At 45.8% G+C, this 27,478-nt stretch overlaps 1 protein-coding gene across 1 annotated transcript in view; it reads right to left on the bottom strand.

Moving 5' to 3' along the window:
* HLTF (helicase like transcription factor) overlaps positions 1-27,478 on the bottom strand; it is a 479,436-nt gene that overhangs the window by 302,922 nt on the left and 149,036 nt on the right. The window contains exons 8-9 of the mRNA XM_063915956.1: positions 11,550-11,645; positions 10,845-10,926 (exon numbers count right to left, since the gene is read on the bottom strand). Of these exons, the coding sequence (XP_063772026.1) occupies positions 10,845-10,926; positions 11,550-11,645 (178 nt within the window). The remainder of the gene's footprint in view (positions 1-10,844; positions 10,927-11,549; positions 11,646-27,478) is intronic.

Below are 27,478 nucleotides of genomic sequence, written 5' to 3'. Positions count from 1 at the left end.
GTTGCATCATAAGTGGACAGTTTGATTTCACAGAAGTGTGGTTGACATGGAGTTACATTGTGTTGTTTAAGTGTTCCCTTAATTTTTTTGAGCAGTGTGTATAATATATATATATATATTTATTAGTGCTGGGCAAGTTAACGCGTTATTAACGCGTTAACTCCATAAGACAATAACGGCGATTAATATTTTTAACTGAGTTAACGCTTCTGCTGCTGCTGCGCCGGAAGCAGTAATTCATCTGACCCCCTGGATGGAGAAGCCGCTGGATGCCGCTGGAGAAGAGAAAGCCGCCAGCCGCCAAAACCTCTTGAGACTGAGACTTCGGTAAGCTTGTCCACAACACATATACAGTAGTTAAAAGAAAAAAAATTTTGTGTGGGGTCCCCCCTCCTAAGCATAACCAGCCTCGGGCTCTTTGAGCTGGTCCTGGTTCCAAAAATACAGGGGACAAAAGATGTAGGGGTCCCCCGTATTTTTAAAACCAGCACCGGGCTCCACTAGCTAGAGAGATAATGCCACAGCCGGGGGACACTTTTATATAGGTCCCTGCGGCCGTGGCATTACCCCCCCAACTAGTCACCCCAAGTCGGGGTTCCCTGGAGTGGGAACCCCTTCAATCAAGGAAACCCCCCCTCCAGGCACCCAAGGGCCAGGGGTGAAGTCCGAGGCTGTCCCACCCATCCATGGGCGATGGATGGGAGGCTGATAGCCTTTGTGCAAAAAATAGAATATTGTTTTTTTGTGTGGTAGAACTACAAGTCCCAGCAAGCCTCCCCCGCAAGCTGGTAGTTGGAGAACCACATGTACCAGCATGCAGGGAAATAACGGGCCTGCTGGTACCTGTAGTTCTACTACAAAAAAAATACCCCCCAAAAAAACAACGCACACACCGTGAAATGGGGCATATTTTACTAAATTACAAAAACCTGTAACTTTCTGAAAAACCTTAACCCTAAAAAAGGCACTACACTGGGACAATATCTATCTAATAAAACAAACCCCAAGTCTTTTTTTGTCCTCTACCCCGAGTTATGCCTTCCCAAAAATCTTCTCATAGACTATGTGGGAAAACCATCCTAAAAAGTCATACAGGAAGTAGCAGAAAAAAAACTGACAGTTGAAACTGTAGGTTACTCCCAATTTTGCCAAATTTCGGCTCAGTACGTCCAATCACTTTTCAGGTGTAGCCCCTCAAACACCATTCCCCTATCTCAGAAGTTCCCTATGGGAGAATTCTGTTTGTTCGATTCAGCCTTAATAAAAGGGCACAACCATGCCCTTATAATTATATATATATATATATATATAAATAATATAATATAAGAATTTACTTACCGGTAATTCTATTTATCGTAGTCCGTAGTGGATGCTGGGGACTCCGTAAGGACCATGGGGAATAGCGGGCTCCGCAGGAGACTGGGCACTCTAAAGGAAGATTTAGTACTATCTGGTGTGCACTGGCTCCTCCCTCTATGCCCCTCCTCCAGACCTCAGTTAAGGAAACTGTGCCCGGAAGAGCTGACATTACAAGGAAAGGATTTTGGAATCCCGGGTAAGACTCATACCAGCCACACCAATCACACCGTATAACTTGTGATAAACTTACCCAGTTAACAGTATGAATAATCAATAGAGCATCAACCAATGGATGCCAACATAACATAACCCTTTATTAAGCAATAACTATATACACGTATTGCAGAAAGTCCGCACTTGGGACGGGCGCCCAGCATCCACTACGGACTACGAGAAATAGAATTACCGGTAAGTAAATTCTTATTTTCTCTAACGTCCTAGTGGATGCTGGGGACTCCGTAAGGACCATGGGGATTATACCAAAGCTCCCAAACGGGCGGGAGAGTGCGGATGACTCTGCAGCACCGAATGGGCAAACACCAAGTCCTCCTCAGCCAGGGTATCAAACTTGTAGAACTTTGCAAATGTGTTTGAACACGACCAAGTAGCAGCTCGACAAAGCTGTAATGCCGAGACCCCTCGGGCAGCCGCCCAAGAAGAGCCCACCTTCCTTGTGGAATGGGCTTTTACCGATTTTGGATTCGGCAATCCAGCTGCAGAAGGAGCCTGCTGAATCGTGTTACAGATCCAGCGAGCAATGGTTTGCTTTGAAGCAGGAGCACCAAGCTTGTTGGATGCATACAGGATAAACAGCGAGTCAGTCTTCCTGACTCCAGCCGTCCTGGCAACATAGATCTTCAAAGCCCTGACCACATCAAGCAACTTGGAATCCTCCAAGTCACGAGTAGCCGCAGGCACCACAATGGGTTGGTTCAGATGAAAAGATGACACCACCTTTGGCAGAAACTGCGGACGAGTTCGCAATTCTGCCCTGTCCATATGGAAAACCAGATAGGGGCTTTTACATGACAAAGCCGCCAATTCTGACACACGCCTAGCTGAGGCTAGGGCCAACAGCACGAACACTTTCCACGTGAGATACTTTAGCTCCACCGTTTTAAGTGGCTCAAACCAGTGGGATTTCAGGAAAGCCAAGATCATGTTAAGATCCCAAGGTGCCACTGGTGGCACAAAAGGAGGCTGAATATGCAGTACTCCTTTAACAAACGTCTGAACCTCAGGCAGTGAAGCCAGTTCTTTTTGAAAGAAAATGGATAGGGCCGAAATCTGGACCTTTATGGACCCTAATTTTAGGCCCATAGTAACACCTGACTGTAGGAAGTGCAGGAATCGACCCAGCTGGAATTCCTCTGTAGAGGCCTTCCTGGCCTCACACCAAGCAACATATTTTCGCCATATACGGTGATAATGATTTGCTGTCACGTCCTTCCTAGCCTTTATCAGCGTAGGAATAACTGCTTCCGGAATGCCCTTTTCTGCTAGGATCCGGTGTTCAACCGCCATGCCGTCAAACGCAGCCGCGGTAAGCCTTGGAACAGACAGGGCCCTTGTTGTAACAGGTCCTGTCTGAGAGGCAAAGGCCATGGGTCCTCTGTGAGCATTTCTTGCAATTCCGGGTACAAAGTCTTTCTTGGCCAATCCGGAACAATGAGTATTGTTCTCACTCCTCTTTTTCTAACAATTCTCAGCACCTTTGGTATGAGAGGAAGAGGAGGAAACACGTAGACCGACTGGAACACCCACGGTGTTACTAATGCGTCCCCAGCTATCGCCTGAGGGTCCCTTGACCTGGCGCAATATCTTTTTAGCTTTTTGTTGAGACGGGACGCCATCATGTCCACCTGTGGCAGTTCCCATCGATTTGCAATCTGCGTGAAGACTTCTTGATGAAGTCCCCACTCTCCCGGGTGGAGGTCGTGTCTGCTGAGGAAGTCTGCTTCCCAGTTGTCCACTCCCGGAATGAACACTGCTGACAGTGCTAGTACGTGTTTCTCCGCCCACCGAAGAATCCTGGTGGCTTCTGCCATTGCCACCCTGCTTCTTGTGCCGCGCTGGCGGTTTACATGGGCCACTGCCATGATGTTATCTGACTGAATCAGCACTGGTTGGTTTCGAAGCAGAGGCTCCGCTTGACTCAGGGCGTTGTATTGTACCTACCACAGAAGAGACACCCTGGCCCTGGGGGACAGGGTGATCATCCGATGCATCTGAAGATGCGATCCGGACCACTTGTCCAGCAGATCCCACTGAAAGATCCTCGCATGGAACCTGCCGAAGGGAATGGCTTCGTATGACGCCACCATCTTTCCCAGGACTCGCGTGCAGCGATGCACCGACACCTGTTTTGGCTTTAGGAGGTCTCTGACCAGAGTCACGAGCTCCTGAGCCTTCTCCTCCAGGAGAAACACCTTCTTCTGGTCTGTGTCCAGAATCATGCCCAGGAAGGGCAGACGCGTCGCAGGAATCAGCTGCGACTTTGGAATGTTCAGAATCCAGCCGTGCTGACGCAACACTTCCTGAGAGTGTGCTACGCTGATCAGCAACTGCTCCCTGGACCTCGCCTTTATGAGGAGATCGTCCAAGTATGGGATAATTGTAACCCCTTGCTTCCGAAGGAGAACCATCATTTCCGCCATCACTTTGGTAAAAACTCTCGGTGCCGTGGACAGGCCAAACGGCAACGTCTGAAATTGGTAATGACAGTCCCGTACCACAAACCTGAGGTACTCCTGATGAGGTGGATAAATGGGGACGTGCAAGTAAGCATCCTTGATGTCCAGAGACACCATAAAATACCCTTCCTCCAGGCTTGCAATGACCGCTCTGAGCGATTCCATTTTGAACTTGAATTTCTTCAGATAAATGTTCAGGGATTTTAAATTTAAAATGGGTCTGACCGAACCGTCCGGTTTCGGTACCACAAACATAGTGGAATAGTAGCCCCTTCCCCTTTGAAGGGGGGGGGGGGACCTCTACCACCACCTGCTGGAGAAAAAGTTTGTGAATTGCCTCCAACACTATCTCCCTTTCCATGGGGGAAGTTGGTAAGGCCGATTTTAGGTAACGGTGAGGGGGCATCACCTCGAATTCCAGCCTGTATCCCTGAGACACAATTTCTATAGCCCAAGGATCCACCTGTGAGCAAACCCACTGGTGGCTGAAAAGTCGGAGACGCGCCCCCACGGCTCTGCCTGTGGAGCCCCAGCATCATGCGGTGGATTTAGTGGAAGCCGGGGAAGACTTTTGTTCCTGGGAATTAACAGCAGGGTGCAGCTTTTTTCCTCTACCCCTGCCTCTGGCAAGAAAGGACGCACCTCTGACCTTCTTGCTCCTCTGAGAACGAAAGGACTGCATTTGGTAATACGGTGCTTTCTTAGGTTGTGGAGGGACATAAGGCAAGAAATTTGACTTCCCAGCCGTAGCTGTGGAAACTAGGTCCGAGAGATCGTCCCCAAACAATTCCTCACCCTTATAAGGTAAAACCTCCATGTTTTTTTTAGAGTCGGTATCCCCTGTCCATTGCCGAGTCCATAAGACCCTTCTGGCAGAAATGGACATTGCGTTAACTCTAGAGCCCAGCAGGCAAATGTCCCTCTGGGCATCCCACATATATAGGATCGCGTCCTTGATATGTGCCAGGGTCAGTAGAACAGTGTCCCTGTCCAGGGTATCTAACTCCTCAGACAGGGAATCCGTCCATGCAGCTACCGCACTACACATCCAGGCCGAAGCAATTGCTGGCCTCAGCAGTGTGCCAGAATGTGTATAAACCGACTTCAGGATAGCTTCCTGCTTTCTATCCGCAGGATCCTTTAGGGCGGCCGTATCTGGAGACGGCAGGGCCACCTTCTTGGACAAGCGTGTCAACGCCTTGTCTACCCTAGGGGAGGATTCCCAGCGTAACCTGTCCGTTGGCGGGAAAGGATACGCCATAAGTAATCTCTTGGAAACTATCACCTTCCTGTCAGGGGAATCCCACGCTTTTTCACATAATTCATTTAATTCATGTGAAGGGGGAAAAGTCACTTCATGCTTTTTCTCCCCATACATATAATTCCTCTTGTCAGGGACAGGATTTTCCTCAGAAATGTGTAATACATCCTTCATTGCTACAATCATGTAGCGGATGGCTTTAGTCAGTTTAGGCTGCAACTTTGCCTCATCGTCATCGACACTGGAGTCAGATTCCGTGTCGACATCTGTGTCAACTATCTGGGATAGTGTGCGCTTTTGAGACCCTGACAGCCTCTGCGCTGTAGGATCAGGCATGGGTTGAGACCCTGACTGTCCCCCGGTTACAGTTTTATCCAATCTGTTATGCAAGGAGTTTACATTATCATTTAACACCTTCCACATATCCATCCAATCAGGTGTCGGCACCGTCACCACACTCAGCTGCACTTGTTCTGCCTCCACGTATCCTTCCTCATCAAACATGTCGACACAGGTTTTGTACCGACACACCGCACACACACAGGGAATGCTCTGACTGAGGACAGGACCCCACAAAGGCTTTTGGGGAGACAGAGAGAGAGTATGTCAGCACACACCCCAGCGCTATATAACCCAGGGATTCCACTGTACCTTAGTGTTTACCCTGTAGCTGCTGTTATATATATCAAAAAAATAAAGAACCCTTTTTTTTGCGCTAATATACAATATAGCTCGTACCACTGAGAAATGCCTCCTGTCAGACAAGGCACTAGATTAGAAATAGAAAAAAAGAGATTCTCATGGGAGCTAGACCACCTCAGATGTCACTTAAAAATGTATTTATTCTTAAAATTTAACAGTAACTACTGTAACAGTATATAAAAACTTCAATAAAACATGCAAATGACTTTGTACCATAAATGAACAAAACAGACTAATAATCTGACGAAATATATGTTGGTGATATCTACAATTGGATCGAATATCAATTCTTCCACCAAAGCGTTCAGAAATGTGTTCAAATTCACAAATGCGTGAATACCCAACGCGTTTCGTCCATACAGGACTTCATCAGGGGTCGTGATATACCAATATGGTCAAAGTTTGTAAGATTCAAAATCCCATCCAGCTATTTGCCGTGGGTGTAGACAATATTCTCAAAGATAGAAGATCTAAAAATGTCACCATCAGAATTGATATTAGTTTAAAGTGACCATATAAATATATAGCAAGGATTAGAAACAACATCAAAGAAGGAGGAACAAACATAGTCTGGTGATGGAGGAATGGATGTAAATCGCTCTCTACTGATGGTCATAATCAGCACTTAATTAATCACTGTTGAGTTCATTTACATATTGCTTATCATCAAGAAATCCATAACAGAGATAATGATAGATAAACGTTACAGTGTATACAATTACATCATAGGTAATCAAACAGAATTACCAATAATATCATATAAAGTTCATCAATGTACATAAAAAGTGAAATTGCTGTGACAATGACCTATGGATTGAAAGTATAGAAAATATACATTATGAAAATGACTCTTTTTTTAACAGCATTGATTAAAAACCGCAGACTCTCACATATAATATGTATATTATAGTCTAACCCTGTACATTATTGACTTTTATACAGGATAAATTATGACAGCTCTTATAAATGCAGTACAATTGCACTATTGATAAGGGACCATGCTGAACACAATAGCTGATCAAAAAATTATTGTATTTTCCAGAAAATTTTAATATTTACATATGGTACAATGCCATTAATCAACCTAAGTTTCACGTTTGGATAATCTCAGATCCCTACTTCCTCCTCTTGGATCTGCCGGTATATGTTCTAAAACCGTAAATGAGAAATTGTCCCTAGTCACTATAGCATTATGCTTCTCAGCATAATGCCTTGAAAGACTGTGGGAAAGAATGTTAACTGTTAATCCTGTTGTAATTGTAAATGGGGGATCATGTTGATCTTAATAGTTTTTGAATGGCTACTTAGTCAATTAGTTATATACGTATGGTCTGTTCAGGTCATACGTATCCACAGAGCACATTAATTTATCAATTTATTATTAAACATGATTAGATCATCACAAATTGAATTATAGGATATATGAGATCAATAATAATTTATAATTAAGTAATACTATTTAACAACACCGAGCACATAAATTAATCTCTAATTAATTAGTATGAATTAATGGAATCAAATAATTTATAATAAAGTATCATAATTTATTAACACTCAGCACAAATATTAGTCTCTAATTAATTGGTATGAATTTAATTCTCACTGAATGATTTATGAGATAATAAAAATTTTTTCATATGGTCACTTATTATATGAATTTAATCTAATAATCTATAAGAAGACTTAAGTAATCAATTAGTTCTTTCATATATATTTATTATTATTTTTAATTTAATAGGACTAATAAATAGAAACAACAATTATAAACATTATCATTTAACATGATAAATATAACAGATCACGATTTAACAATTCACATTGCATGCAACATCAATTAAATATTATTAGCATGCAGTCTAATATAGACTTGATGTGTGCCGCAAAGTATTGGCTGTTAATGACATTATAATCGTAACCGGAAGTAGCGGCCGCTGGAACGCACACCGGAACCGGAAGTAGCGTCCGTGGAACGCACGCCGGAACCGGAAGTAGCGGTCGTGAAACGCACGCCGCTAACGATGGTGGAACGCAAAAGCGTTCATCACCATTATTGTAAAAGTAAACTTAACTGTTCTATTCATTCAATAAAATTTATGTTTGAGGGTCTATTAGTGGACACTATGAATACTGCTAACAGAGTGAATATGAGTATTAAAATAAGAAAACAAGTTAATTATCCAACAGGAAGTGATGTCATCAGATAGGAGGTATATATATCAGTTCCCATTCTCACCCTTAGTCATAGCTGTGAATGGGAATCCTGAGAGAGCACCAGGGTGAGTACCTCATCAATAGACACTTTGATATTATTAGGAAGTAAAATCCCACTTATGAAGTAATTTTTCTTTTAGGATATTTGACTCAGTCTGAATCTATCACATTATTCTTATTCAAAATTGGAGTTTTCATTTTACACCCAAAAGGTGAGCCTAATATTTTTCCACATTATTTAAAAATGATTCATTCTGGTTGCAGTAATATTAGATTTCTAATTATTAATTTGGTATAGTAATAATTTCCACTTATTGGATCATATAGGATATTATAATTCATGAGAAATTAGGAACATAATTTGATGTTCCATTATTTACATGAGTTATAAATGGTGACACCATGTAGTTTAACGAGAAATAAGTATCAGATCTTGTAATAAGGCACGTCAGGTGTCGTCCTGATTAATACCAGCAGTTGATATGGTCCAGTTACCAACCGATACCTGGAATAGGTGCAATTTAAATATTGTAGAATGAGGTATGACTTAAATTAGGTTGATTAATGGCATTGTACCATATGTAAATATTAAAATTTTCTGGAAAATACAATAATTTTTTGATCAGCTATTGTGTTCAGCATGGTCCCTTATCAATAGTGCAATTGTACTGCATTTATAAGAGCTGTCATAATTTATCCTGTATAAAAGTCAATAATGTACAGGGTTAGACTATAATATACATATTATATGTGAGAGTCTGCTGTTTTTAAACAATGCTGTTAAAAAAAGTGTCATTTTCATAATGTATATTTTCTATACTTTCAATCCATAGGTCATTGTCACAGCAATTTCACTTTTTATGTACATTGATGAACTTTATATGATATATACGAATATTGTAATGTAAGTAATTCTGTTTGATTACCTATGATGTAATTGTATACACTGTAACGTTTATCTATCATTATCTCTGTTATGGATTTCTTGATGATAAGCAATATGTAAATGAACTCAACAGTGATTAATTAAGTGCTGATTATGACCATCAGTAGAGAGCGATTTACATCCATTCCTCCATCACCAGACTATGTTTGTTCCTCCTTCTTTGATGTTGTTTCTAATCCTTGCTATATATTTATATGGTCACTTTAAACTAATATCAATTCTGATGGTGACATTTTTAGATCTTCTATCTTTGAGAATATTGTCTACACCCACGGCAAATAGCTGGATGGGATTTTGAATCTTACAAACTTTGACCATATTGGTATATCACGACCCCTGATGAAGTCCTGTATGGACGAAACGCGTTGGGTATTCACGCATTTGTGAATTTGAACACATTTCTGAACGCTTTGGTGGAAGAATTGATATTCGATCCAATTGTAGATATCACCAACATATATTTCGTCAGATTATTAGTCTGTTTTGTTCATTTATGGTACAAAGTCATTTGCATGTTTTATTGAAGTTTTTATATACTGTTACAGTAGTTACTGTTAAATTTTAAGAATAAATACATTTTTAAGTGACATCTGAGGTGGTCTAGCTCCCATGAGAATCTCTTTTTTATATATATATATATATATATATATATATATATATATATATATATATATACATATACATACATACACACTGCGCCTAAATTTATGTGCCCCCCCTCTCTTTTTTACCCTTTAATGCACCTGTATACTGCAGGGGAGAGCCTGGGGAGCGTCCTTCCAGCGGAGCTGTGAAGAGAAAATGGCGCTGGTGTGCTGAGGAAGAAGGTCCCGCCCCCTCAGTGGCGGGCTTCTGTCCCGCTTTAATGTGTAAAAAATGGCGGGGGCTCGGGCATAAATACAGTCCCAGACTGTATATATGCCTCTTTTTGCCAAAAAGGTACTTAATTGCTGCCCAGGGCGCCCCACCCTGCGCCCTGCACCCTACAGTGACCGGAGTGTGCGGTGTGCTGTGGGAGCAATGGCGCACAGCTGCAGTGCTGTGCGCTACCTTAAGTGAAGACAGGAGTCTTCAGCCGCCGATTTCGATGTCTTCTTGCTTCTGTGGATTCTGTTCTTCTGGCTCTGCGAGGGGGACGGCGGCGCGGCTCCGGGAACGGACGATCAAGGTTAGGTACCTGTGTTCGATCCCTCTGGAGCTAATGGTGTCCAGTAACCTAAGAAGCGCTACCTAGCTGCCGTGAGTAGGTTTGCTTCTCTCCCCTCAGTCCCTCGTAGCAGAGAGTCTGTTGCCAGCAGAAGCTCTCTGAAAATAAAAAACCTAACAAAATACTTTCTTTTCTAGCAAGCTCAGGAGAGCCCACTAGGAGCACCCAGCTCGGCCGGGCACAGATTCTAACTGAGGTCTGGAGGAGGGGCATAGAGGGAGGAGCCAGTGCACACCAGATAGTACTAAATCTTTCTTTAGAGTGTCTAGTCTCCTGCGGAGCCCGCTATTCCCCATGGTCCTTACGTAGTCCCCAGCATCCACGAGGACGTTCGAGAAATATATATATATATATATATATATATTATACACACTTACATTGTATAATATATACACATACATACACACACTTGTGAGTGACACTTGTTTTCTTATTTTAAGTCTGCTTGTTGTATGCTAAACTTACCTTTGGTTTGTCTTTGTGACTGTTTGCTGCTTGAGAATTTAATTAAATCACTTGGCAGGGATGTTTCAGCTAAAGCAGTGTTCTGGAAAAAATGGGGTACTTTAATATACTGTGTAAAAAAAGAACTGACTAAGGGGGTCATTCCGAGTTGTTCGCTCGCAAGCTGCTTTTAGCAGCTTTGCACACGCTAAGCCGCCGCCTACTGGGAGTGAATCTTAGCTTATCAAAATTGCGAACGAAAGATTCGCAATATTGCAAAAATACTTCTCTGTGCAGTTTCTGAGTAGCTCGAGACTTACTCTGCCAGTGCGATCAGTTCAGTGCTTGTCGTTCCTGGTTTGACGTCACAAACACACCCAGCGTTCGCCCAGACACTCCTCCGTTTCTCCAGCCACTCCCGCGTTTTTCCCAGAAACGGTAGCGTTTTTTCGCACACACCCATAAAACGGCCAGTTTCCACCCAGAAACACCCACTTCCTGTCAATCACATTACGATCACCAGAACGAAGGAAAAAACCTCGTAATGCCGCGAGTAAAATTCCTAACTGCATAGCAAATTTACTTGGCGCAGTCGCAATGCGGACATTGCGCATGCGCATTAGCGACTAATCGCTCCGTTGCGACAAAAAAATAACGAGCGAACAACTCGGAATGACCCCCTAAGTGCCCACCCACAACTTCATTAGAATTAATTACAAAACTTACCTGCTCTATCGTGTCCTTTTTGACTTGCACAGTTGGAAAAGGTTTCCCATCATGAAAGTTAGTCAAAATTAAAGCAATAACGGAAAGAGTTTTCCCCTAAAATTAAATAAAACAAAAGATATGTATAGATATATATATATATATATATATATATATATATAGATATATATATATATATATATATATATATATATATACACACACACATATATATACACACACACACACATATATATATATATATATATATATATACACACACATACACACACACAACAAATTGTATACTGTATAAATAAAAAATAAATATATACAACAGTATACAGCTACAATGTAAAGCAATTTTAAAAATATATAGTGGATAAAAACATCGAAACTTACAAGACTATAAAAGGAGCTTTGGGTCAACCCAGGAAACTACAGTAATTTAATATTATCCTACTCACCAGAAATGTTAAGGTGCAAACAGTAGAAATAAATATTCCACCATTCTGCCCCTTCCCAACCGCTGCTGACAGCAACAAGGATCTTTACTGCTGTTTACGGATACCTCTCTGCTCTTCCCTGAATGTGTATTCCAAGGCAATAGTGTGTCCTACTGTATGTTATTTTTTGTGTGTGTTGGTAATGCTAGCAGTGTTTTAGGGTCTTTGTTGGACCGCAATGTGTAGTTACCTTTTTAATTTAAAAATAGTAATTTGATACTTACCGATAAATCTGTTTCTCTGATGCCACAGGGGACACTGGAGTAGATGACGACACTGGGGTATAGACGGTGGCCATAGAGAGCTGGCACTTTAAATGTATCAAGAAGTGTGAAGGCTACTCCCCCTCTATGCCCCATCAGCCCCAGTGGCGGAACCAGCAGGGGGCGATAGCCCCCCGTAAGTTAACACGCAGATCAATGTGACGTCAGCAGCCAATCTCCGCGCCTGCTCCCTGTTTGGATCTGGTGAGACGGAGCAGGGTGCTGCAGTGTGTCCGTGAGCCTGTCCCCACGTAGCTTGCTTCCCCACAGGGTGACTGGTGAGGGGATCTGCTCCCTATGCCAGGACCACAAGCCGCCCAAGGAGTTGCAGGTGCCCGGGAAGGAGGCGGTGGGCGGTAACATGCCCGACTGGGGAGGCAATAGGAAGAGCTACACTGGCTTCCCCAAACGCCGGCTGATCCGACCTCCATTCCAGCCGGCCCTGACCAGCGGTCCCTCATATGGAGCCACAGCATCAGCCAGAAGGTCAGTGCCTCACACCTCATCTAGTTGTCATGTGGCCAGGAGGAGGAGGTTCTGCATCAGCTGCACCTCCCTACTGTGTGAGAGGTGTCAGCTGCCTGTAGATGGCCATAATAATATGCCAATAATGTGTTTGGGGGAATACCGTGTGGCATATAATGTGTTTGGGGGAGACTATGTGGCATACTGTATAATGTGTTTGGTGGACAGTGTGTGGCATATAATGTGTTTGGGGGACAGTGTGTGGCATATAATGTGTTTGGGGGCAAAGTGTGTGGCATATAATGTGTTTGAGGCAAAGTGTGGCATATAATGTGTTTGAGGGCAAAGTGTGGCATATAATGTGTTTGAGGCAAAGTGTGGCATATAATGTGTTTGCGGGACACTGTGTGACATATGTGTGTGGCATATATTGACCGAAAATAGGAGTGGTAGGACTGTAAGTGGGAGGAGCAATGAGTAGAGAGTGGAGTCGTCGGCATTCATCCTAAAACCACCCACCCCTAAACGTAAAGTCTAGATCCGCCACTGATCAGCCCTCAGTTTAAGAAATCAGCAAAAAGGAGACAGGAGCAGAGAGAATGAAAGACTATAACGAGGGGAGAAACGCAAACCAAATACAAACCATAAACCGGAACAGTGACTAAAGGGGAAATAGCGCTGAGCAGGTGTCCGGTGTCCCTTGTGGCATCAGAGACACTGTTTTATCGGTACGTATCAAAATCCTATTTTCTCATTCAGCTACTAGAGGGAAACTGGAGTAGATGATGACACTGGGGACGACCCAAAGTTTCCCCCCTGGGCGAAAGAGTGCCAAAGGACCTGCAAAACTAACCCGCCAATGTAGAAGTTAGAACCGTTACATGTTAAACTTGAAGAAATTAACAAAAGAATAAATCCGAGACTAAGGTACTGATTAGCAGAGGTAAGTTGTGGAGACCCCACGACTAGCAGCCCACAACGCCCCTAGAGAATGTGTGGAGTGAGCAGAAAACAGCGGAGTGGAAGGTAAGCCTGACGAACAGTCAAGCTAATCTATCACACCAAGTCTGCTTCATAGCTAGCCACCCTCGGCAGGGTGCAACAGAAGGAACGACTAAAGCATCAGATTGATGTAAAAGCGATGTTCAGGCTACATAAATCTTCAAAGCCTGAATCCAACCAGGGTAGAAGACACACCAAAATCACCCCGTAAAGGCGGGGCACAATAGGCTGATTGATATGAAAAGCCAAATCGACTTGTAGAAGAAAGTACGAATGTGTACTATAATCTGTCGATCTTCGTGGAAGATAAGGTACAGTTGTAAACCGGGTAACGCACAAAACGCAAAAGCCCTCCGACCTGAAGCCGAGGTTAGGGGGAAAAAAAAACGCCTTCCATACAAGGTAGTCTAGGTCCACATCTTCCATATGCTGAAGGAAGCCAGACTGGGGGAAGTCAAGCACGTGAGTCAAGCTGCAAGTTGCCATGGGTGGTACTAACGGAGGCTGTACTCTGAGAATTCCTTGTGAGAAGGTCTGCACTTCTGGAAGGTGCTATTGATCTTTATTTACTTGCATCTTTGATCTCCTGCTATATTAATAGCTGTATGGAGAGTCACTGGTAGGAAAAAATTTTTTTAGAACTTTCTCTAATGAGAAGCCGTGGTTAAATGGGGAGGTTCGTGCCCTGCTCAAAGCCAGGGACAGAGCATTCAAAGTTGGTGATCAGGCTGTGCTGAAACTTGCCATGACCCACCTGCGTTTGGGTGTTAAAAGAGCAAAAGCCAGCTAATTGAAAAAAGATTGAAGATCTTAGTAGTCTGAACAGGATCCTAAGGGCTTAGGGCAGCTGATGTATGAAGTAACTGGGTGCAAAGCTAAAACGAGACAATCATGGGGAGGTTAGTGACTCACTGGCAGATGATTTAAAATTCATTTTATTGCAGATTCGATGAGGATAACAGATTGCCCCAGCTGCCACGGATACCTCGGGAGGGGGAAACTCCCTTGCTGCTTGAAAAAAAGTGATGTACAGAATTGCATGCGCCGGTTAAATCCGGGCAGATCAGCGGGACCCGATGGCATTTAAGGGATGTGCGGATCAACCGAGTGGGATAACAACAACATTTTTATTTAAAAAAAGTGTCACTTTTGATATGTGTAGTGCCAAGGAGTTTTAACTTGACAAGTATTGTTCCAATCCCCAAGAAAGGGTAAGTGAAATGTTTTAATGACTACCCGCCAATAGCATTAACATCACTTATCATAAAATGCCTTGAGAGACTTGTACTGAGCCATATGAAATCCTTTTTCCCGTCTGAGTCTGACCCGTTGCAATTTGCTTATAGACGAAATTGTTGCACTGAAGATGCAATTATTACAATGTTGCATTCTGCATAGTCACATTTGGAAATGAGGAGTGACGATTTTGTAGATTTTAGTTCGGCTTTTAACATTGTGATCCCTGTGTCTCTAATGCATAAACTATTTGCACTAGGCCTTGAAGGTTTTACTTGTAATTGTATTTTAGAATTTTTGACAAATAGGCACGAGGTGGTTAAAGTGGGTGGTACCAGGGGTGGGGAGGTGTTGACAAACACAGGTGTTCCTCGGGGCTGTGTTCTCAGCCCTTTTTTATATTCAATGTTTACCCACGACTGTGTGTTAGCGGATGCATCCGTAAAAGTGATCACATTTGCAGACGACATTGCTGTAGTGGGGTAGTGGGGTTAATTAATGATAATGATGAACAATTTACAGGATGAAACTTGAGAAATATACGTTATGGTAAGAACTTACCGTTGATAACGGTATTTCTCCTAAGTCCACAGGATATCATTGGGATATGATTAAGCGACAGTGGCTTTGCACCAATCGGTCAAAGCTTTTCGGCCTCCCAGCATGCCCGTCCATATATTCCCGCCTCCTGGCTCAGGCAAATCAGTTGTATTTCCAAAGCTCGAGGCAGGAGCACAATAGATAGCCCTAATCAGGCGAGAAAAAATAAGAATTTACTTACCGATAATTCTATTTCTCATAGTCCGTAGTGGATGCTGGGGACTCCGTAAGGACCATGGGGAATAGCGGCTCGGCAGGAGACTGGGCACATCTAAAGAAAGCTTTAGGACTATCTGGTGTGCACTGGCTCCTCCCCCTATGACCCTCCTCCAAGCCTCAGTTAGGATACTGTGCCCGGACGAGCGTACACAATAAGGAAGGATTTTGAATCCCGGGTAAGACTCATACCAGCCACACCAATCACACCGTATAACCTGTGATCTGAACCCAGTTAACAGCATGATAACAGAGGAGCCTCTGAAAGATGGCTCACAACAATAATAACCCGATTTTTGTAACAATAACTATGTACAAGTATTGCAGACAATCCGCACTTGGGATGGGCGCCCAGCATCCACTACGGACTATGAGAAATAGAATTATCGGTAAGTAAATTCTTATTTTCTCTAACGTCCTAAGTGGATGCTGGGGACTCCGTAAGGACCATGGGGATTATACCAAAGCTCCCAAACGGGCGGGAGAGTGCGGATGACTCTGCAGCACCAAATGAGAGAACTCCAGGTCCTCCTCAGCCAGGATATCAATTTTGTAGAATTTTACAAACGTATTTGCTCCTGACCAAGTAGCTGCTCGGCAAAGTTGTAAAGCCGAGACCCCTCGGGCAGCCGCCCAAGATGAGCCCACCTTCCTTGTGGAGTGGGCATTTACAGATTTTTGGCTGTGGCAGGCCTGCCACAGAATGTGCAAGCTGAATTGTACTACAAATCCAACGAGCAATAGTCTGCTTAGAAGCAGGAGCACCCAGCTTGTTGGGTGCACACAGGATAAACAGCGAGTCAGATTTCCTGACTCCAGCCGTCCTGGAAACATATATTTTCAGGGCACTGACAACGTCTAGCAACTTGGAGGCCTCCAAGTCCCTAGTAGCCGCAGGCACCACCAATAGGTTGGTTCAGGTGAGACGCTGAAACCACCTTGGGGAGAAACTGAGGACGAGTCCTCAATTCCGCCCTGTCCGAATGGAAAATCAGATAAGGGCTTTTTCAGGATAAAGCCGCCAATTCTGACACGCGCCTGGCCCAGGCCAGGGCCAACAGCATGACCACTTTCCATGTGAGATATTTTAACTCCACAGATTTAAGTGGTTCAAACCAATGTGACTTTTGGAACCCAAAACTTCATTGAGATCCCAAAGTGCCACTGGAGGCACAAAAGGAGGCTGTATATGCAGTACCCCTTTTACAAACGTCTGAACTTCAGGGACTGAAGCTAGTTCTTTTTGGAAGAAAATTGACAGGGCCGAAATTTGAACCTTAATGGACCCCAATTTCAGGCCCATAGACACTCCTGTTTGCAGGAAATGTAGGAATCGACCCAGTTGAATTTCCTCCGTCGAGCCTTACTGGCCTCGCACCACGCAACATATTTTCGCCAATTGCGGTGATAATGTTTTTTGCGGTTACATCCTTCCTGGCTTTGATCAGGATAGGGATGACTTCATCCGGAATGCCTTTTTTCCCTTCAGGATCCGGCGTTCAACCGCCATGCCGTCAAACGCAGCCGCGGTAAGTCTTGGAACAGACAGGGTCCTTGCTGGAGCAGGTCCCTTCTTAGAGGTAGAGGCCACGGATCCTCCGTGAGCATCTCTTGAAGTTCCGGTTACCAAGTCCTTCTTGGCCAATCCGGAACCACGAATATAGTGCTTACTCCTCTCCATCTTATCAATCTCAGTACCTTGGGTATGAGAGGCAGAGGAGGGAACACATACCCTGACTGGTACACCCACGGTGTTACCAGAGCGTCTACAGCTTATTGCCTGAGGGTCCCTGGACCTGGCGCAATACCTGTCGAGTTTTTAATCATGTGGAAGACTTCTGGGTGAAGTCCCCACTCTCCCGGGTGGAGGTCGTGCTGAGGAAGTCTGCTTCCCAGTTGTCCACTCCCGGAATGAATACTGCTGACAGTGCTATCACATGATTTTCCGCCCAGAGAAGAATCCTTGCAGCTTCTGCCATTGCCCTCCTGCTTCTTGTGCCACCCTGTCTGTTTACGTGGGTGACTGCCGTGATGTTGTCCGACTGGATCAACACCGGCTGACCTTGAAGCAGAGGTCTTGCTAAGCTTAGAGCATTGTAAATGTCCCTTAGCTTCAGGATATTTATGTGAAGTGATGTCTCCAGGCTTGACCATAAGCCCTGGATATTTCTTCCCTGTGTGACTGCTCCCCAGCCTCGCAGGCTGGCATCCGTGGTCACCAGGACCCAGTCCTGAATGCCTAATCTGCGGCCCTCTAGAAGATGAGCACTCTGCAACCACCACAGGAGGGACACCCTTGTCCTTGGTGACAGGGTTATCCGCTGATGCATCTGAAGATGCGATCCGGACCATTTGTCCAGCAGGTCCCACTGGAAAGTTCTTGCGTGGAATCTGCCGAATGGGATTGCTTCGTAGGAAGCCACCATTTTACCCAGAACCCTTGGGCATTGATGCACTGAGCCTTGGCTCGGTTTTAGGAGGTTCCTGACTAGCTCGGATAACTCCCTGGCTTTCTCCTCCGGGAGAAACACCTTTTTCTGGACTGTGTCCAGGATCATCCCTAGGAACAGAAGACACGTCGTCGGAACCAGGTGCGATTTTGGAATATTGAGAATCCAATCGTGCTGCCGCAACACTACCTGAGATAGTGCTACACCGACCTCCAACTGTTCCCTGGATCTTACCCTTATCAGGGAATTGTCCAAGGAAGGGATAACTAAAATTCACTTCCTTCGAAGGAATATCATCATTTCGGCCATTACCTTGGTAAAGACTCGGGGTGCCGTGTACCATCCATACGGCAGCGTCTGAACTGATAGTGACAGTTCTGTACCATAAACCTGAGGTACCCTTGGTGAGAAGGGTAAATTTTGACATGAAGGTAAGCATCCTTGATGTCCCGAGACATCATGTAGTCCCCTTCTTCCAGGTTCGCAATCACTGCTCTGAGTGACTCAATCTTGAATTTGAACCTCTGTACGTAAGTGTTCAAAGATTTTAGATTTAGAATCGGTCTCACCGAGCCGTCCGGCTTCGGTACCACAACAGTGTGGAATAATACCCCGTTCCCTGTTGCAGGAGGGGTATCTTGATCATCACCTGCTGGGAATACAGCTTGTGAATGGCTTCCAAAACTGTCTCCCTGTCAGAAGGAGACATCGGTAAAGCCGACTTTAGGAAACGGCGAGGGGGAGACGTCTCGAATTCTAATTTGTACCCCTGAGATATCACCTGAAGGATCCAGGGGTCTACTTGCGAGTGAGCCCACTGCGCGCTGAAATTCATTGAGACGGGCCCCCCACCGTGCCTGATTCTGCTTGTAAAGCCCCAGCGTATACTGAGGGCTTGGCAGAGGCGGGAGAGGGTTTCTGTTCCTGGGAACTGGCTGATTTCTGCAGCCTTTTTCCTCTCCCTCTGTCACGGGGCAGAAATGAGGAACCTTTTGCCCGCTTGTCCACGAAAAGACTGCGCCTGATAATACGGCGTCTTCTCATGTTGAGAGGCGACCTGGGGTACAAACGTGGAATTCCCAGCTGTTGCCGTGGCCACCAGGTCTGAAAGACCGACCCCAAATAACTCCTCCCTTAATAAAGCAATACTACCAAATGCCGTTTGGAATACGCATCACCTGACCACTGACGTGTCCATAACCCTCTACTGGTAGAAATGGACAACGCGCTTAGACTTGATGCCAGTCGGCAAATATTCCGCTGTGCATCACGCATATATAAAAATGCATCTTTTAAATGCTCTATAGGCAAAAATATACTGTCCCTATCTAGGGTATCAATATTTTCAGTCAGGGAATCCGACCACGCCAACCCAGCACTGCACATCCAGGCTGAGGCGATTGCTGGTCGCAGTATAACACCAGTATGTGTGTAAATACCTTTTAGGATACCCTCCTGCTTTCTATCAGCAGGATCCTTAAGGGCGGCCATCTCAGGCGAAGGTAGAGCCCTTACAAGCGTGTGAGCGCTTTATCCCCCCCTAGGGGGTGTTTCCCAACGCACCCTAACCTCTGGCGGGAAAGGATATAATGCCAATAACATTTTAGAAATTATCCGTTGTTATCGGGGGAAACCCACGCATCATCACACACCTCATTTAATTTCTCAGATTCAGGAAAACTACAGGTAGTTTTTCCTCACCGAACATAATACCCCTTTTTTTTGGTGGTACTCGTATTATCAGAAATGTGTAAAACATTTTTCATTGCCTCAATCATGTAACGTGTGGCCCTACTGGAAGTCACATTCGTCTCTTCACCGTCGACACTGGAGTCAGTATCCGTGTCGGCGTCTATATCTGCCATCTGAGGTAACGGGCGCTTTAGAGCCCCTGACGGCCTATGAGACGTCTGGACAGGCACAAGCTGAGTAGCCGGCTGTCTCATGTCAACCACTGTCTTTTATACAGAGCTGACACTGTCACGTAATTCCTTCCAACAGTTCATCCACTCAGGTGTCGACCCCCTAGGGGGTGACATCACTATTACAGGCAATCTGCTCCGTCTCCACATCATTTTTCTCCTCATACATGTCGACACAAAAGTACCGACATACAGCACACACACAGGGAATGCTCTGATAGAGGACAGGACCCCACTAGCCCTTTGGGGAGACAGAGGGAGAGTTTGCCAGCACACACCAGAGCGCTATATATATATATATACAGGGATAACCTTATATAAGTGTTTTTCCCCTTATAGCTGCTGTATAGTTAATACTGCGCCCAATTAGTGCCCCCCTCTCTTTTTTTAACCCTTTCTGTAGTGTAGTGACTGCAGGGGAGAGACAGGGAGCTTCCCTCCAACGGAGCTGTGAGGGAAAATGGCGCCAGTGTGCCGAGGAGATAGGCTCCGCCCCTTTTTCGCGGACTTTTCTCCTGCTTTTTTATGGATTCTGGCAGGGGTTAAATGCATCCATATAGCCCAGGAGCTATATGTGATGCATTTTTTTGCCATCCAAGGTGTTTTTATTGCGTCTCAGGGCGCCCCCCCCCAGCGCCCTGCACCCTCAGTGACCGAAGTGTGAAGTGTGCTGAGAGCAATGGCGCACAGCTGCAGTGCTGTGCGCTACCTTGTTGAAGACAGGACGTCTTCTGCCGCCGATTTTCCGGACCTCTTCTGCCTTCTGGCTCTGTAAGGGGGCCGGCGGCGCGGCTCTGGGACCCATCCAAGCTGGGCCTGTGATCGTCCCTCTGGAGCTAATGTCCAGTAGCCTAAGAAGCCCAATCCACTCTGCACGCAGGTGAGTTCGCTTCTTCTCCCCTTAGTCCCTCGATGCAGTGAGCCTGTTGCCAGCAGGTCTCACTGAAAATAAAAAACCTAAACTAAAACTTTCACTAAGAAGCTCAGGAGAGCCCCTAGTGTGCACCCTTCTCGTTCGGGCACAGAGATCTAACTGAGGCTTGGAGGAGGGTCATAGGGGGAGGAGCCAGTGCACACCAGATAGTCCTAAAGCTTTCTTTAGATGTGCCCAGTCTCCTGCGGAGCCGCTATTCCCCATGGTCCTTACGGAGTCCCCAGCATCCACTTAGGACGTTAGAGAAACACACATGCACACCCTCCAGGAAGGAAGAGGATAGTGAGTAAAAGGATCCTCAAATCAGGTGCGTCTGAATCGGATTCCTATGGATCCTGTGGACTTAGGAGAAATACCGCTATCAACGGTAAGTTTTTACCATAACGTATATTTCTCCGGCAGGGTCCACAGGCAGTGCCGGTGCTAGGGTGTTCGGCGCCCCCCTGCAAACTATAAATCAGCGCCCTCCGATACTTTACAAAGGGACAGCGCTGGTCAATAAAAGGATGTGGTCTCACAAGGAAGAGACGTGGCCACACAATAGTACCCCGATTTGAAACACCCCCAGTAGTGGTGCTGCTTACACATAACGCCCCAGTTGTATCACAGCTTACACATAACGCCCCAGTAGTAGCGTTTGGCTCGCAGGATCTGGAGCAGCATGTCCTCTGTGGTACTGCAGTCTTCTGGTCCCGTGTAGCCCCGCCCCCTTTTGCATGTAACCCGCCCCCTTCGTCCGATCAGTTAGGGCGGGATATACTCAGCTGTCCCGCCGCGTTAGCTGCCTTCACTGCGCTCCCTTTGACATTCTCAATGGGAACAGTTCTCCCCCAGCCGGCGCTGCCATACGCTCCCTGTTGTTTTCTCCCCGGGCTTCCCCTCGCTGGTATTACACTTGCTCCGCCTCTTCACCGCCGCGGCCACTCAGGTCTCAGCGTTGTTGATGCCGCGCTCCCCCTTTACTATTTTCTTGCGCATTCGCACATGCCACAGCGCGGGATGTCTGAGTGGCCGCAGCGGTGAAGAGGTGGAGCAAGTGTAATACCAGCAAGGGGAGGCCCAGGGGAAAAACAGGGAGCAAACGGCAGCGCCGGCTGGGTGAGGAGAACAGTTACCATTAAGAATGTCAAAGGGAGAGGAGAGGAGGCTTTAATCTACCGGCGCCGCTGCCTGTCATACAGTGACAGGCACAGCAGCCGGCAGCAGCAGCAAGGAGGTCAGGCGCAGCAGCGCGGATGCAGTGCAGGGAAAGCGCCTCTCCTCCCAGGTGCCTACCTGCACTGCATCCCTTTGCTGAGAGAATAGCGCCAGGCCTGTCCACAGGATATCCCAAAGCAATTTAGTGGTGGGGACGCTCCTGATTGGATAGGAGAATCCTTCGCCCGAATTCAGCGTCCTGAGAGGCAAAGGTATCAAAGGCATAATGTCTAAAAAAGGTGTTAATGGAAGACAATGTGGCTGCCTTACATATCTGTTCTGCTGAAGCACCACGTTGTGCTGCCCATGATGGACCTACCTTACGAGTAGAGTGAGCAGAGACATTAGCCGGAACAGGGAGATCAACTTAAAAATATGCTTCTGAAATCGTCATCCGAAGCCACCTTGCCAGTGTCTGCTTATCAGCAGGCCATCTTCTCTTGTGAAATCCATAGCGAATGAAGAGAGAATCTGTCTCTTTCTGATGGCACTGGTACGATCCACGCAGATCCTTAAGGCACGGACCACGTCCAGCGATGTATCGCCCGCAGAGAGGCCAGGTTCCTGGAAAGCCGGGACTACAATTTCTTTGTTAAAGTGGAATTTAGACACACCTTAGGAAGATACCTAGATTTAGTTCTGAGAACTGCTTTATCTGGATAAAAAAAAAAAAATCAGAAACTGGGAACGACATGACAATGCCCCTAAATCTGACACTCTTCTAGCTGACACCATGGCCAGTAGAAAGAGAACTTTAGCTGTCAACCATTTAAAATCCACTTTATTAAGTGGTTCAAATGAGGCAACCTGAAGGGCCTTTAGAACTAGACTTAAATACAAAGCCACTGTAGGAGGAACAAAAGGAGGAACAAAAGTACGCACATCCTGTAAGTTGGCAACTTTCTTTTGGAATCATACAGTCAATGCTGACACTTGCACTCTCAAGGAAGCCACCTTCAAACCTTTATCCATTCAGGCCTGAAGAAATGCTAAGACCCTGGAAATTCTGAAAGACCTACAGTAGGGTAAATTTTCCGTTCATTGAACCAATGAATATAGGTTTGCCATATTCAGTGATAAATTTGAGCTGAGGAAGGTTTCCTCGCGCTGAGCAATGTTTGAATTAACTGTTGTGAGAATCCTCTTGACTTCAGGCTAGAGGTCTCAAGAGCCACGCTGTCAAAGACAGTCGATACAGATGTCTGTGATAACAAGGACCTTGTGTCAGTAGATCTGGACTTTGAGGGAGCAGGAATGGAGCATCATTCGACATTCTCGGCAGATCTGTGTACCAATGTCTTCTGGGCCAAGCCGGAGTTATTAGTATCACAGCACCCTTTCCTTGCTTTATCTTTCTCCCCACCCTGGGTAATAAGGTGATTGGAGGAAACATATAGGCCAGATGAAAATCCCATATTACCGACAGGGCATCCACAAAGATCGCTCTGGGATCCTTTGCTCTTGACCCGTATGCGAGAACTTTGTTGTTCTGACGGGACGCCATGAGATCTAAACTGTTTTTTCCCGAAGGATGTCCTTTGCCTGAATCAGTGCCATGTATATGGCCCGAAGTTCCATTATATTTATTAGCAGGCAACCTTCTTCCTTGGTCCATTGCCCCTGGAAACAAAACCTTCCTGACACTGCTCTCCAGCCCTGGAGACTGGCATCCATTGTCAGAATTTCCCAATCTGATATCCAAAAGGATCTCTCCTTGTTCAGATGGGATGTCTGTAGCCACCAGGCTAATGACCTTCTTACTTCCATCGTAAGGTCCATAGTCTGCATTTATATCATCTAATGCAACTCATTCCATTTGGCAAGGATCAGATGCTGCAGAGGCCTCGAGTGAAACGGTGCATACTCTACCATGTCGAATGTTGACACCATCAATCCCATCACACGCATTGCTGCTTGAATGGATACCTTTTGACTGTGTAGCAACTCCTGAATCCTTGACTGAACTTTGCATATCTTGTTCAGAGGTAAAAATAGGATTTTGGTTACCTACTGGTAAATCCTTTTCTCGTAGTCCGTAGAGGATGCTGGGGTCCACATTAGTACCATGGGGTATAGACGGGTCCAACAGGAGCCATTGGCACTTGAAGAGTTTGAGAGTGTGGGTTGGGTCCTTCCTCTATGCCCCTCCTACCGGACTCAGACTAGAAACTGTGCCCGAGGAGACGGACATCTTCGAGAGAAGGATTTAACACAGATAGTGGTGATATTCATACAAGCTCACACATACAAGGCACATCAAGTTAACTTGCTTGAAACTCTCAGCAACTGCTGAAACATTACTTACCAAGTAACAATGCAGTACTCAACTAAAATGAAGTTGTACTGAACTAAATAACATTTGCAGGAAAATGAAACGCTGGGCGGGCGCCCAGCATCCTCTGCAGACTACAAGAAAAGGATTTACCGGTAGGTAACCAAAATCCTATTTTCTCTTACGTCCTAGAGGATGCTGGGGTCCACATTAGTACCATGGGGATGTACCAAAGTTCCCAGAACGGGAGGGAGAGCGCGAAGGCTCCAGCAGAACTGATGGACTGAAGTTCAGATCATCAGAGGCCAAAGTATCGAACTTGTAAAACTTTGCAAACGTGTTCGACTCAGACCAAGTTGCAGCTCGGCAAAGTTGCACTGCCGAGACACCCCGGGCAGCCGCCCAGGAAGACCCCACCTTACGAGTAGAGTGGGCCTTAAAAGAATTTGGACACGGCAGTCCTGCCGTAGAATAAGCGTGCAGGACAGTGAACCAAATCCAGCGAGAAATAGTCTGCTTAGAAGCAGGACACACAATATTCTTGGGATCATATAGGACAAACAGAGAGTACGACTTTCTGTGACGAGAAGTTCTCTTCACATATATCTTCAGAGCCCTTACAACATCTAAGGACTTTGATGTAATTGAGGAGTCAGTAGCCACTGGCACCACAATAGGTTGGTTGATATGAAATGCAGACACAACCTTCGGAAGAAACTGCTGACGTGTCTGAAGCTCAGCTCTATCTTCGTGGAAGATCAAGTAAGGGCTTTCACAGGATAAAGCCCCCAATTCGGACATGCGTCTAGCTGAAGCCAAGGCCAACAACGTGACCGACTTCCATGTAAGAAATTTGACCTCAACCTCCTGTAGAGGCTCAAAACAATCCGACTAGAGGAACTGCAATAGCACGTTAGGGTCCCAAGGCGCCGTAGGCGGTACAAAGGGAGGTTCGATATGCAGGACTCCCTTCAAAAAGGTCTGACCCTCAGGGAGAGCAGCCAATTGTTTCTGAAAGAAAATGGATAGGGCTGAAATCTGGACCTTCACAGATCCTAACCTCAGGCCCATATCCACTCCTTATTGCAGAAAGAGGAGAAAACGTCCGAGTTGAAACTCCACCGCAGAAAACTTCTTGGACTCACACCAAGAGATATATATCTTCCAAATACGATGGTAATGTTTAGACGTTACCCCTTTCCTAGCCTGTATTAGGATAGGAATAACCTTCTTCGGAATGCCCTACCGAGCAAGTATCAGGCGCTCAACTTCCATGCCGTCAAACGTAGCCACGGTAAGTCTTGATAGGCGAACGGCCCCTGCTGCAGCAGGTCCTCCCGAAGAGGAAGAGGCCTCGGCTCTTCTCGCAGTAGATTCAGAAGGTCCACGTACCAAGCCCTTCTTGGCGAGTCTGGGGCAATGAGGATCGCTTGAATCCTTGTTCTCCTTATGAGCTTTAGGATTCTTGGGATGAGTGGAAGTGGTGGAAACACGTACACTGACTGGAACACCCACAGAGACACTAGGGCGTCCACTGCCACTGCCTGTGGGTCCCTCGACCTGGAACAATAACGCAGAAGCTTCTTGTTGAGACGAGAGGCCATCATGTCTATTTGAGGTAATGCCCAAAGATCTGTTATTTCCTTGAACACCTCCAGATGGAGACCCCACTTCACTGGATGTAGATCATGTCTACTGAGGAAGTCCGCTTCCCAGATGTCTACTCCCGGAATGATGATGGCTGACAGCGCCAACGCGTGCTTTTCTGTCCAGAGGAGTATTCTTGTCACCTCTGACATTGCCGCTCTGCCCTTCGTTCCGCCCTGTCGGTTTATGTAAGCCACTGTTACGTTGTCTGACTGCACTTGAATGGCCCGATTTCTTAGAAGAGGGGCCGCCTGAAGAAGACCGTTGTAGATGGCTTAGTTCCAGGATGGTGATGGGCAGGCTGGCTTCCAGGCTTGACCACCTTCCTTGGAAGGTTACTCGAGTGACTGCTCCCCAGCCAGAGGCTCGCATCCACTGGGTTGAAGGACCAAGTCCTGAATCCCGAACCTGCGGCCCTCCAGAAGGTGAGGCAATTGGAGCCACCAGAGGAGCGAAATCCTGGCCTTCGGCGACAGACGAATTCTCTGGTGCATGTGGAGATGAGATCCCGACCACTTGTCCAGAAGATCCAGTTGGAAGGTCCGAACATGGAACCTTTCATACTGGAGAGCCTCGTAAGAGGCCACCATCTTTCCCAACAGGCGAATGCATTGATGAACAAACACCCGGGGTGGCTTCAGGACATCCCGGACCATAGCTTGTATCATCGCCTTTTCCTGCAGAAGAAACACCTTCTGCACTTCCGTAACAAGGATCATTCCCAGAAATGACAACCTCTGGGTTGGTTCCAAATGTGACTTTGGAAAGTTCAGAATCCAACCATGACTCTTGAGAAGTCGTGTTGTGAGAACAATTTACTGCAGCTGCTTCTCCTTCGACGATGCCTTTATCAGCAGATCGTCTAGATATGGAATGATGTTCACACCCTGTTTGCGGAGGAGAATCATTTCCGCCATCACCTTGGTAAACACCCTCGGTGCCGTGGAGAGGCCGAATAGCAGGGCCTGGAACTGGAAATGACAGTCCAGCAATGCGAAACAGAGATAAGCCTGATGCGGCAGCCAGATCGGAATGTGGAGGTACGCATCCTTGATAATCAGTGATACCAGGAATTCCCCCTCTTCCAGGCCCGATATCACCGCCCTGAGAGACTCCATCTTGAACTTTAACTCCTTTAGAAAGGGGTTCAATTATTTTAGGTTCAGAATGGGCCTGACCGAACCATACGGTTTCGGTATCACGAAAAGGTTTGAATAGTAACCTTAATTCTGCAAGTGAG

Source organism: Pseudophryne corroboree, chromosome 4, assembly GCF_028390025.1.
Source record: "Pseudophryne corroboree isolate aPseCor3 chromosome 4, aPseCor3.hap2, whole genome shotgun sequence".
NCBI lineage: Eukaryota > Metazoa > Chordata > Amphibia > Anura > Myobatrachidae > Pseudophryne > Pseudophryne corroboree.
Note: the sequence above shows the minus strand (reverse complement) of the source record. Positions and strands in the feature narration are given on the sequence as shown.